Source organism: Cervus elaphus, chromosome 20 (assembly GCF_910594005.1).
Source record: "Cervus elaphus chromosome 20, mCerEla1.1, whole genome shotgun sequence".
NCBI classification, from domain to species: Eukaryota; Metazoa; Chordata; class Mammalia; order Artiodactyla; family Cervidae; genus Cervus; species Cervus elaphus.
The window spans coordinates 53,638,509-53,651,399 of NC_057834.1; the positions used below are offsets into that span (position 1 = coordinate 53,638,509).

The 12,891-nt window shown below is 37.3% G+C and overlaps 2 protein-coding genes across 13 annotated transcripts in view; one reads left to right on the forward strand and one right to left on the reverse strand.

Moving 5' to 3' along the window:
- PHTF1 (putative homeodomain transcription factor 1) overlaps positions 1-10,197 on the forward strand; it is a 77,950-nt gene extending 67,753 nt beyond the window's left edge. For 4 of the 8 annotated variants that reach the window (XR_006335701.1, XR_006335696.1, XR_006335702.1 and 1 more), the window contains 3 exons: positions 397-529; positions 6,426-6,538; positions 9,820-9,939. Coding sequence is in view for 1 of the 8 variants with exons in the window: in XM_043876808.1 (XP_043732743.1) it covers positions 397-417 (21 nt within the window). In the remaining 7 variants the exon portion in view is untranslated. Of the gene's footprint in view, positions 1-396; positions 939-2,043; positions 5,236-6,425; positions 6,539-9,819; positions 9,940-10,086 lie in introns of those variants that run through there. The other 4 variants (XR_006335698.1, XR_006335697.1, XR_006335699.1 and 1 more) reach the window with 4 other exon arrangements.
- Positions 8,256-12,891, reverse strand: part of MAGI3 (membrane associated guanylate kinase, WW and PDZ domain containing 3) — a 245,380-nt gene continuing 240,744 nt past the window's right edge. For 3 of the 5 annotated variants that reach the window (XM_043876802.1, XM_043876801.1, XM_043876803.1), the window contains exons 20-21: positions 12,716-12,854; positions 8,256-11,184 (exon numbers count right to left, since the gene is read on the reverse strand). In XM_043876802.1, the coding sequence (XP_043732737.1) occupies positions 10,088-11,184; positions 12,716-12,854 (1,236 nt within the window). In that variant the 3' untranslated portion in view covers positions 8,256-10,087. Of the gene's footprint in view, positions 11,185-11,810; positions 11,902-12,715; positions 12,855-12,891 lie in introns of all 5 variants that reach the window. The other 2 variants (XM_043876805.1, XM_043876804.1) reach the window with 1 other exon arrangement.

Consider the following 12,891-nt stretch of genomic DNA (forward strand, 5'->3'; position numbering starts at 1 on the left):
AATAATTCTTCAGGTAGAGAAATAAGCATTTGAAATAGACTTTCAGCTTAGATTTTCTCATTTTATACAAGCACAATAGACTGTGCTCTTGAATGGAACAAAAAGCCAAGTTTGAATCTCATGTCAGTTTAATAGCATGGGCTGGGGTGGCCTCTGAGCTAGGGAAATGTACAGAGGCAGAATGAAGGAAAACTAGAAACCACCATGAGCTGCAGAATATCAGTTTTGATCCTGGAAATTTTTAATGTTTTTTTCTCTATGATGTTTTATGGTTGCTATTGCCAGAGTTGATACTTTTTTCTTATGTAAATGGTTCTTGGTTTACATGTAAGTGTACCTGTCAACCCCACCTATTTGTCTTAAAACTAACTGATTTTGGTGATTTTCTTTTCTTAGCTGTGGAAAATTAAGTCATAAGCTGAGTCATGTGCCTGGACTCTCTCCCCTTGCTGGCATCAGTGCTTACCCCATTAAGGAAAGAGATGACTGCAAACCCATGAGACACCCACCTGCTTGTTCATACGCAGAGGTGCCTTCAGCTCTCCTAATCTAATGAATCGTGTTTTCAGAGGAACAGAGCCTTTTCCAACTGGGCGTGCATGCTAAAAACCTGTATTTTCATGGTTTTCAAATAGTATGAATGGTCAGGAGACTGAAGACTGTTGTGTTATAGTAACTTAAGGACAACTTTTTAAGTTAGGAAATTTATTCTGGGCATTTCAATGCTGCAACAGTTATATTTATTGGAAATAGTCTTTTGGGTAACTATGGTAGATGCCCAAAGCATGAAGCAAAATCCTTTATTGGAAATATGCAAATTCAGTACTTTTCTATTACAGTCTATAGAATTGGATATTTCATTTCTCTGGCAAAGAGAGATCAAGTTTAAATTTAAACTATTTTAGGTTGAACCTGAATAAAAGAACTTTATTGGAGAATTTCAGTTTCTAGGCTTTTTTGTTGTTGAAAGAAAAAATAACCTTTAAACTGTGATTTTCTGTGAAACTATGGAGAAATTTTCAATTAGTTTATAATTTTGAAGTTAATCCTAATAGCTGTATAGTTCTTGGTGAAACAGAGTCATGCATATAATATAGCATGTAATTCAGCATAAGACACTTTTCTGTTCACACCTGTCCGTGTTCACCATACAATATGTCTTCTGTTTTGAATGGTTTGAGCTATGTTTCCCATCACAGTACTAAGGGAAGTGTTCAGTTTGTTGTGCAACTCAGTGAATGTATTTAACCCTCAGTACAGTCTCAGGTCTTCAGTGTCTATACTGAGCCAAGCTGTGCCATTGATGATTTGGGTTCTCTTATCAGCATCCCCTGTCACACTTACATACATACACATATGTTAATGAAAACTAATAATCTCCATGTAATTCCTGCTCATTAAGTTACCCACTTTGAAGAATCTCTTGAGGCAAATAGAAAGCCCACAGATCTTAATGATAAGATTTTATGAGTATTTGAATGGGAATAATTAAGAAACTTTATTATTACATGTGAAGTATGTACATGCAAAGTCAGTGTATCATATATACATATCCTCATATGGCAGGAAGATTTTTGAGGTTTAAAGATGAATTTCTCGAGTCCAGGGATTGAGTTCAGACCTTTCTGGATTTATATCCTTGGCTCTGCTACTCATTAGCTTCATAGTCCAAGGCAAGTTACTTAACATTTTTGCACCTCAATTTCCTTACCTGTATAATGGGGATAATAACTACCCAAAAGGGTTGTTAAGGTCAAATGAGGTTATCATGTAAGGTACTTAGCATAAAATACTTAGCCCTTGGTAAATCCACAATAAACATTTGTAATTACTATTTAAAACCCTTTAAAAATATTTTGCTGACAGATTTCCTAACTGTGAAGATAGACACATAGAGGGCAAGATAACTGAACTAGAAGTGGATTACCAAAAGTTTGCAGCCATTCTAAATACTGCGTGAGAGTTACAATTTTTTTTTTTTAAAGTAAAACCCGTTTATAGTGATTTACCTTTGGAAGGAACTAATCTGTAAAGGCACTTCAGTGTCTTGACAGGTGACTCATAGAAGTCATAAGGAACAAGAACAATTATCTCGAAGCCAGGATTGAGCAGGCTCTGTGCAGATTTCAGGTGAAGAAAGTGGATGACTTTATCTTTTTTCTCCTACAAAAACACTTCTAATTTTATTTGAATTTTTTACACATTGAATTCTTTAGCTTAAATGCAGTATTTAGAATTGTTTACTCCTGTGAGTTGTTTCAGTTTTGGTTTTGATGGTTTATAATTGGTTTAAGTGATTTTTCAGGTGGGTAAATTTTTCTGTATGTGTACTTGCTCATGTCAGAAACTTGAAAATCATTTTTTTATCTGCACTGGGTCTTCACTGTGGCATGCAGGCTCTTCATTGCCCTGCTTCAGCTTCCTCTAGTTTGCGGCGTGTGGTTTTCTCTGGTTGCAGCTGGCAGGCTGTCTAGTTCTGGCATGCAGTCACATGAGCACATGGGCTCAGTAGTTCCAGTCCAAGGGCTTAGTTGCCCCATGGCATTTGGGATCTTAGTTCCCTGACCAGGGATCAAAACCGCATCCTGCACACTGGAAGGTGGAGTCCTAACCACTGGGCCACCGGGGAGTCCCAGGAACCATTTTTGACTCTTGCCTGTCTCATACCTCACATCCAGTCACCAAGGCTTTGAACAATTATCTTTTAGATGTTTTTCTAATCAGTCCATTCTTTTCCATCCCTGTTTTTACCACCCTCATCTAAGTTAATAGCTTCTGTTTTTGAACAGGATTCTGCTTTTCTGCTCTTAAATATACATGGCATTCCTCTTTCCCATACCCACCTATTCATCTCAAAAACTAATGCGTGTTTTTTGAAATGCAAGTCTCATCATTTAGAATCCGCTAATGGCTTAGTATTTCTTTGAAGGTAAAAATCTGAAATCTTTTTAGCAAGGTATATAGGCCTTCCTTGTTGAGAAATATTTTCGAATCTTTATGTTTGAAAGATTTTTGCTGGGCATAAAATTCCAGTTTTAGAAATGTTGTTCCTCTACTGCCTCCTGAGTTGCATTGCTTCTGCCAAGAAGTCTGTTGTCATTCTCATCTTTGTTGTTCTGTGTATAACGTCTCTCTCTTTTTTAAACTCTGGCTACTTCTAAGGGTTTTCTCTTTTTCATTGAATTTGTGCTGTTATAATGTGTATTGCTATAGTTTGTGTGTGTGTGTGCGCGCTTGGGGTTTGTTGCACTTATTGGGTCTCTTGATTTATAGTTTTCATAAAACTTGGGAAAATTTTAGTTGTTTTTTTTTTTTAAATTTATTTTTTAATTGGTGGAAAATTGCTTTACAATTTTGTGTTGGTTTCTGCTATATAACAACATGAATCAGTCATATATGTATATCCCTTCCCTCCTGAGACTCCCTTCCCTCCCCCCACCCCTCCAGGTTATCACAGAACACCAGGCTGGGTTGCTGTGTTATTAAAATATTTCTGCACCCCATTCTCCCACCTGCTTCTGAGATTCCACCTCACAGATGTATCAGGCTGCTTGAAGTTGTCTTACAGCTTACTGATACATTGTCCCAGTCTTCTGTCTTCAATTTTGGATAGTTTCTGTTGCTGTGCTTTCAACTTCAATAATCTGTTCTAATTTTGCTGTTAATCCTACATGGTGTATTTTGTCTACAGAAGTTTGATACCACTTTTTTGTTTTTTATATCTTTTATGTCGGTCTTTAACATGCTGTTTCTTTTCTCTACCTTGTTTTCATAACATTTATAATAGAAATAGTAAATAAGAACATTAAAACAGCTATCATCTATGTCATTCTGTGGTTTTTTTTTTTTATTGATTTATTCTTCTTCTCACTTTGGGTCATTTTTCCTGCCTCTTCACATGCTTAGTAATTTCTTATTGGATGTGAATTTTACATTGTTGGGTGTTGGGGTTTTCTGTGTGTGCCTTCTTTATTCTTGAGCTTTGTTTTAGAATGTAGTTAAATTACTCGAAAATAGTTTGATCATTTTAAGGCTTGCTTTTAAGCTTTTGTTAGGAGGGCCAGGGCAGCCTTAAACCCGGTGCTATTTTTTCCCACAACTGATGCAGTATCTTTCTGAGCACGCTACATGATGCCCTCTCCATGATGGGGTTTTCTCAGTTTGACTGTAGGAACAGGCACTATCCCCAGCTCAGAATTTTTGGCCTGATCCTTTGTGGTGGTCCTTGGCCTGTCGAGTATTTCCTTGTGCTGAGCATGCTCACCTGGAGACCTGAACTCTCAGCATTTTTTTTGAGCTCTCTCCTCTCTTTGCAGCTGTCTTCTCTCTGGTACTCTGCCTGCTAATTCTAGCTGTTCTGGCCCCCCCAGATTCTTAACTCTCACCTCCTTAACTCAGCAAGACTGCTTGATTGGGTTTGGGTTCCCCTTTCTGCACTGAAGCCTGGGAACTGCCTTTAAGTAATCTGGGGTAGTCATGGGGCTCACCTCATTTAATTCCACTAACCTCTTACTGTCTCTTATCCATTACCTAACCCCCATTTTTTCACGTATATTTTTCCTTTTTTTTTAAGTCGTCTAAGGTGGGAGAGTCAATGTTTTCCCCACCTTAGTGAATGGGACAAAGTTTACTCAGTTGCTCAAGCCAAAGACTTAGGGTTTATTCTCGGTTCCTCTCTTCCCCTTCGTATCTAATCTACCACCCAGTCATGTTGATTCTGATTTTCATTGCTAATAGACTAAGCCTTCTTCGTGGTCACCTGGTTTACTATGCTGACCCACTGTTCCCTTCCCATCCTTGCCTCCTACAGTTGGTTCTCTACAGCCATGTGAATGAGCTTAAAAATATGGAGACTTTATCAGTCCTATTGAAACTCTTCCTGGCTTTCCTATGCTGGCCTTCAAGGCCCTTCATTTCAGGCCTGCCTCCCTTTCCAGCTTCACCTTCTCAGTATCTGACAATCACACTCCCTATGTTCCTTCATTACACTGAGTTCTTTCTTGTTTCAGACTGTGCCTCGAATATGCTTTCTTAAGTTCTCCCCTAAATGGCTGCTCAGCTGTCAGTTCCTCAGGAGGACCTTCTCTTAGTTAAAGTAGTTCCCCATCTTATCCTTGTTATCAGTTATACAACTCTGTTCATCCTTCATGGCATTTATCAAAATCTGATTATTTTGTTTATCTTTTGTCACTTGTTTCTGTCCTTCTCCATTCGGTTCTGAGTTCCTTAAGGCAGGGATTTTTTGTTGTTGTTTTTCACTCCTAGGTCCCCAGAATGCAGGAGAGTACCTGACCCTATAATAGGTATGTAATAGAAATGTGTAGAATGAATAGACTTCAAGTAATTTACCATTTATGCAGTTTTTGTTTGTTTTTTGTTAGGATGGAAGAGTTGTACTCTTTGTGCTTCATTTATTCCTGTATGGTAATTTTTAGAAACTTGGACTTTTGATCCACAAAAGGAGTGATACTTTAACATTTACCTGTTACTGAGAAATTAAACCGAGATGTAAAAACAGAACTAGATTATGCCATTCATACATTTAATTGAAATAGTAATAACCATAGATGGATAAGAAAAATACCTGTTCAGTTACTTTTATAATTTGTTGTTTTGGGAAAGAGTCTCTCTCCTAAAATTGCCATGGAGGTATAACTTCAAACTTCCTAAATATGTACATTATGCCTCATGTATAATATAACCACTTTGAAAAGTTGAATAACCAAATACTTTCTTAATTGGGGTATGGTTTTCTTGACTTTCAGAGACAAGGAGAAAGATTTTTTAAATACCAGGATGTCCTACAAAGTAAAGGTTATATGGGTGGGTCTGTGTTTTTATTTTTGGTTCATTGTATCTAGAGGTAGGGCTTCCCAGGTGGTGCTACTGGTAAAGAAACCCCCCTGCCAGTGCAGGAGACATAAGAGATGTTGGTTTGATCCCTGGGTCAGGAAAATCCCCTCGAGGAGGGCATGGAAACCCACTCTAGTATTCTTGTCTGGAAAATCCCATGGACAGAGGAGCTTGGTAGACAACAGTCTATAGGGTCACAAAAGGTTGGTCACAACTAAAATGACTAAGCACGCATCTAGAGGTAAGCGAACCTGTGCACTCTACAAACAACTCTCTTTCAAATTAATAAAATTCATTTTAGAAATTTTTTAGATCTACATACTCTATAATGGGGCAAATGGGTCTAAATCCCCAAATATAGTGTATGACTTGGGATTATCAGGAGGTAAATTCATTATCAAGAAGTAAACTCCAGGAGATGGTGAGGGGTAGGGAGGCTTGGCGTGCTGCAGTCCATAGGTTCACAGAGTCAGACACGACTGAACAACTACAAAAATATTCGTTAAACTTAATCTCGTCTATACAGGTGTTGACTAGCTTGGTCATTTAAAGTAATCCTTTGCTTCTTGCAGTTATTGGTGTGCATCTTGAATAATGAAGTTTGAATTTCACAAATGTGCAATAATTCCATACCTTTCCTGCAGTACATCCTGAGCCGATATGCTGTAATAAGGTATTACTCAAGGTAACAATTGCTGTTTTATATTAAGGACAAAATAAGCCTCTCGACTTGTGTTTTCACTAATAGTTTGCTTGGCCTTAACACAAAGATTGTATAATAGACAAATACCAACAAAATTCTTTGAAAAACTATAGGTTCAGGCTAAATTAAAGCACTTGGCTATGTTTTTGTGTTTTAATGTATATATGAGAAAGGTTCAGAGTTCTTTAGCAGATAAATTCTACTCTTTATAAGCCTTCATACTCCTCTCTTACACTTAAGGTTCTACTTGCACAGAAACAGTGAAAACATATCCAAGTTAGTGAATATCTTAAAACTAATTCAGTTAACTGAAGCAAAGATTATAGAATTGATGTCATAATTATGGTCATAATTATGACCAATTTAAACCAGTCATTGTACTGCTGATAAACCTTAATAGCACGAAAAATAAAGAGCTGCCTAAATAAGTAAATCTGTTATTGTTTAAAAGTACAAGCAGTTCTCAGCAATGGAGCATGCCAGGATGATGTAAGAAGTTGCTCTGATGAATTCTTCATGCCAAACTGAATCATCACATTTTGTGACTGAAGTCTGTTTACACCAGTGTTTCTTAGTTCTCAGAGCTCACTCTAGACCAGACTTCAGCCTAAGCACATCTCTGTGGAGGTCAGTAGTTAAGACTGTCACACAGTTTAATTTGGGTATTCCTTGCTTTCTTAAAACCCCATTTTCTTTGAATGTTGGACACGGTAATCATGAAACTCTTCATTAGTCCATGTTGAAAAGCATTTGACTTTTTCTACATGAAAACATCTATTAAAAAAGAAAATGATCAAGATGTGCTCACGTAGAAAGAAAAAATCACATGCTTTTCTATTTCAGATGTCTTGGACATAGGAGTTGACTCTGGGCAGAGGCTACTTGGTCCAAAACATTTGATGTGAGTTAGAAGACAACAATATTACAGGCTGTTTCTGATTTCTCTAGGAAAACAATGTGATAGCATCCCAGAACAGTTTTGCTGTTGTGGTCAGTCCACTAAAACAACAAAATGATTTTGGTGCCACTCTGTGGGCTTTGCTAAGACACACATCTTCATGACAGAGCTTGGAAGCCAGAGGTTTAGGGTTTATTTTCAATATGAGTTCATGTAATGGTAGGTTCAGGAATTAATTTTTCTCCTCAAGAGTATTCATTTAACCATGGTCTTGAACTAGGTTTTAGGCATTATTCATATCAAGAATTTCAGTGAAGTCAAGTCAGAACACTTCACTCTATAAGTAGGTACAACCTGTAATAAACAAAATGATTTAAAAATAATGTGAAATGCCACAGAGCCTGATGAAATAGCATTTGTGATCTTGTGGTAACTGGATTTACATTGCTATATGCATTAGAAATGTCTAATAATTTCCAATAACATAAGTACTTTTCTCTCCCTGACAGTGTAAGAAAGGATTGGGTGCAGGGTAACAAATTATTTATACAAAACTATTTTCCTTACAATGAAAGGTATGAAGTAGGTATAATGATATTCAACTCAAACTAATTTTAAACTTTAAATGTATTTATAGATAAAAGTATAGCTATACAGGTAAAGTCATCATTGTAAGAGTCTGCCTGATTGTAGGACTTTGAATGTTTGTTACTCGCAGGGATAAAAATCTGAGGACTCAGACCATGATGAGAATTAGCTCCACAAGCAGAAAAACAGTAAAAAGAAATGCAAGTCATGAACTGATTTTTGTTTTTTTAATATCTATATAAAAAATAACGAGCGATTTACAGATCTCTTTCTCTAATCAGAACCTCAAGTGTATATATAAAGGTACTGTACAATATATAAACATTTACAACCAGTACATCCATATTTTGCTTAGCATTCCAAGGCCACATTGCTAAATCAGTACAGAATCAGTACAGTGACCGGTTACTTAGAGAGGAAAGAGCCACATCAGACTGACAACAGATGACATCAAAGTTATGTCACAGTTAACAATAAAAATAGGATTTTTATCACTAATTGTGGACTATAGGGAAAATAAATCATTTCTGTGGTACTAAATTCTTAGCATTTATCAAGCCTTCTAATTTGTCTCTATTCAAGTAGTTACAATAGGTGGGTAAATATAGTTCTGGATGAAAAGGGGGTTTCAAAAAATCTCACTCTGGGAAGGATGTCTTATCTACAGGGGCTTCAGTTGTTATATTAAAGAATTTCACAGTCAGATTCTGAGAGGGAAGGACCTGAACATGATGCGTTTCACAATAACAAGATGAACCCAGGGTGACAGAACAACAGCGTTCAAATACTCCAGAAAATGGTTTTATTCTGAGAATGTTCCTTTATTTATAGAAGCTACCGATTGCTAGTTCTGGGGGCTGAAAAACCCGGATCTGTTTTATGGAGCTAAAAACTGTTAACCACCTTCCAATAACCATCTTTAGTTAGGCCTTAAAAAAGAATTCTGAAAATTTGTACAAGCTAAGCAGATGTTTACTCTCCTGTTTTTAAATAAGTTAATATAGCTAGAAATTAAATAAGATCTTGCAATGTCTACCACCACGTTTGTCCTCAGTTGCTGAGCGAGTCTCAGGTAAGTTCTGCTTCTACACACCTGAACATATAGCTGCTGCCAGATGGTCCTTCATCTGGCAACAGACTGTGAAACTGGTTTTGTGATTTAAGTCTCTCTTCAAATATATATTATGTATTAATGACTAAATGACTTAGCATTGATAATTCAATCAAAATATCCAGAAGCACAAATTTGGATTTCAGAAATTTCAAATAGCAGTAAGTGATATTTCCACATGTCTCTTGGTGGTTTCATAATAAAGTAACAAATAAAAGGGTGATCTGAGATGCTGCATCAATTAGGGTTGGATAACACAGCAGGAGGTGAACTCAGTTATTTGAAATGCCTTATCCAGCCGAATTACAATAAACAAAATCATACGAAAAGTCAGTATTTGACTACATTTTCCTTTTTTCTTTCCAGTAGTGATATTTGGGAGTTTTATTTTTAGATGGGGACATTATCAGTAGCTGTTAGGAAAGGTAACTGCCATCTTTAATGATGAGTTAACAATCTCTTCTTCTGCAAGGGCTCCAATATTTCTGTCTATAAACATGCAACATGCTATTGAGAGTATCAACTTCCGAGCCAAACCTACTTTTTTCATTACTGTGGAAATAGCTGAGTGAGAAGGATAAAATAGACATGATACAGTAGATAACTTGGCACAAATATAAAATGAGTTGTAACCACGTTATGAATGTCAACATGTCATTTGTTCAGACACTCATGAGGACGAGCCGGGTGTCCTGAGCGGGCTGTGTCCGACGAGCACTGGGATTCAGCTCCCTCCTGAGCGCAAAGAGGGGCAGTGGGCTCTTAGCAATCCTACAGGCCCTTCATGCAGCTAGGTAACCTGATGCTCAAATTGAAATGTCCTTATATGTGTTTCAGAATTTCTGGAAAAAAAGATTTTGGTGGGGGTTGGGGGAAATGCTGCTTTTTTGTAAGAAAAGATTACAACTTGTTTTTCTTTGTTTTATACTAAAGGTCACAGCCGCTTCTCAGCCACACCAGTGGTGCCCGTGGTTCTGCTTGCACTTGGTACCTTCCAGGGCCCTGGAGTTATTGGTGTTTTCTTAGCGGGAGAACCACTTTCAGGTTTGAACCCTCCGCTCTCTTTGTTTTTGTCAGCCGCCTCAAGTTCTTTTCTCTTGTGATCTTCTGTTTTGCTTAAAACCATTCTTTCGTCAGGTTCCTGCTTTAGCTTCTTCTCTGATATTCTGACATTTTCTCCTGTTTTATCTTTACTAGAACTCATCTGTCCAGAGGTTGCTTTTTTGCCTTTTTCATTTTCTGGTATTGCCCTACTAGTAATGTTGTTAGTCTTTTTGGATGGAAGAGACCTTTCATCCACTCGCTTGCTTTTTTTCTCTGGAGACCTGGTTCTGTTTTTTCCAGGCTGACTCTGATTTGTGTCTCTCCCCCAAACACCTGATCTTTCTTTTGCATCTGAGATATGCTCAGCGTTGTTGCTAGCATGGCCCCCTGCTCTTCGACTCGCATTAGACTGGTCTTTGCTGCCTTCGGTTTTTTGCTGCTTCTTTGGGCTTGAAGACCGTCCCCTGCTTTTTCCACAGTGATCCTGTCCAGAAGCTGTCCCGGTGCCGAGCTGACTGCTTTTATTCTCGCCTTTCCTGGGGCTGAGTGAGCGATCTCTGGGTCTTCTTTTGGGGTCATTTTTTAGAGGACTGGGAATCTTTTCTGCATGTTCTTCCGGATATTGACTGGCTGACTTCTTGGGACTAGCAGACCTGCCTCTTGGTGTGATGCCATTTTCTGCTTTCAAGAGATTTTTCTTATCACCATGCCCATGACTGTTGGGTGGATCTCTTTTATTCACATTTTTATGGAGAAGAGACTTATGTTTTATATCAGACTGATTTTCATTTAAAGTGCTTTTCTTTTCAGGCACAGTGTCCTTTAATTCTTCTGCCTTTTCACATATCTGAACTCTCATCAATGATTCTTCAGTTACTGGCACATGAGACTCTTCAAATATGGAAGCAGAGTGTGAAGATGGGTGACATGGTGACTGTTCATCATAAATCACATTGGAAGATGTAGGGTTATTAATATCCCAATCACCTAAAAAAAGTGATTTTGAGTAGAACATTATTAAATTCTAGAATTATAAATAGGAACAATTAAGTTTTGAACTTTGATAGCCATTTGAATTTTACTGACTGCTTAAACAGACTGAGTATTTTATAAAGTTCATGTATATTTATATCTCTCTCTATAAAGGCAGATGTATACAGACAACTGTACTTGTACATGGGTGAAAGGTAGGTTGTTTCATATATATATATAAAGTAATAGCACTCATTTTTCTAATTACTTTTCATAAGTGCAATAATATATGATGTGTAAATTCTTTTTAAGTAGTTAAAGCCCAATAAAAAGCTTAAAAGAAATAACTAATAAAATTGGACCAAATTATCTGATCCAAGCAGCTTACTAATTTAGCTATTATTGATGGATATAGCTTAAAGATTTGCCAAAATCCACTAATAAAGGAAACCAAACTATGGTAACCAAAATGGAGTTCATGGGCATTTGTAAATAATTCTGTTGCATTAAGCTGTTAAATTTAATGTCAAAAGGAAACTGAAAAGTGCAGAAGATAGAAGTAGATGTATTTAATAGCATCATTTTTAATTAAAAAGAAAAAAAAAAAAGAAGGAAGTGATTTACAAGACATGCAAATTTACCAAATCTTTTTAAGGAAAGACCAAGAAAAGCCCTGAAAGCCTTAATGTTGCTCAGGTTTCACGTAGGAGCACAGACCGGAAGGAGCCAAACCTGAAGAAGGAAGAGAAAAAGCCTAGGACTGTGTAAAAAAATACATCACAGTGCAGTTAGCAAAGATGTCACTGGGGATGTATGATTTACAAGCAGATGATGGAAGGTAATACAGTCAGAGAATTATAGACTGGAAGGGGACTACAGGAGATCATGTCTACACTTAACCCACACAGGTTCTACGGGGGGAAGGAAGGAAGCTGGAAGGGGTAAGGACTAAGTGGTGTGGTACTGTCAACTAGTGCACTCAGCTGAAAAACGGTGATTTTCAAGTACTGTGATATTTCAGAAACATACAGTGAATCCAAGGAAGTTTAATATCAGTAAAGGACTACAGAAATGGCCCCAGGTCCAAATCTTTGTCTCCAGGTGGCGCTATAGGTAACTTGTTTTTGACAAATGACCAGAAAAGCCTAAGGTTCTTACGCTGTTCCTTAAGAAAGAAACTCATCTTACTATAAGGAAACAAGTAACATTTGAAGAGATTTCAAATGTTTTTCATGACATTAAAATCCTTTGCCTCTCATGTTCTTATTTTCTCCAGGCACATTTCTCTGCAAAAGCAACTATGTTTTCTGTTGAAAGTAGCTTAACATATATTCTGTTGTAATAAAAGTCCTGTATGAGGTCACTTCTTTTGTAATATTATAATTTATAGTAACTATGCTATGTAGCTAACTTTAGATGGTTCTTGTAGTTACCTCTGAATTAGCTATTAATAGTAAAATGTCTGTCCCTTCCAAATAGATATTTTTTTCCTTCTGCTGCCCCCTCCCTGACACCCTCTCAGATATAGGCGAGCTGCTTTACTTACCATGGTCAGGTATCAAGCCAGTTCCTGGCCTCAAGAGAAGAAGAACTTTATTTCCACCAGCCTGAATGAGCTCAATTGCTCTAGTATGTGTGATGCCTTGTGTGGGTTCCCCATTGATTTCAACAATCTGGTCACCAACCTAGGCAGGAAATATTCACAGAAACAACAAATGAAAT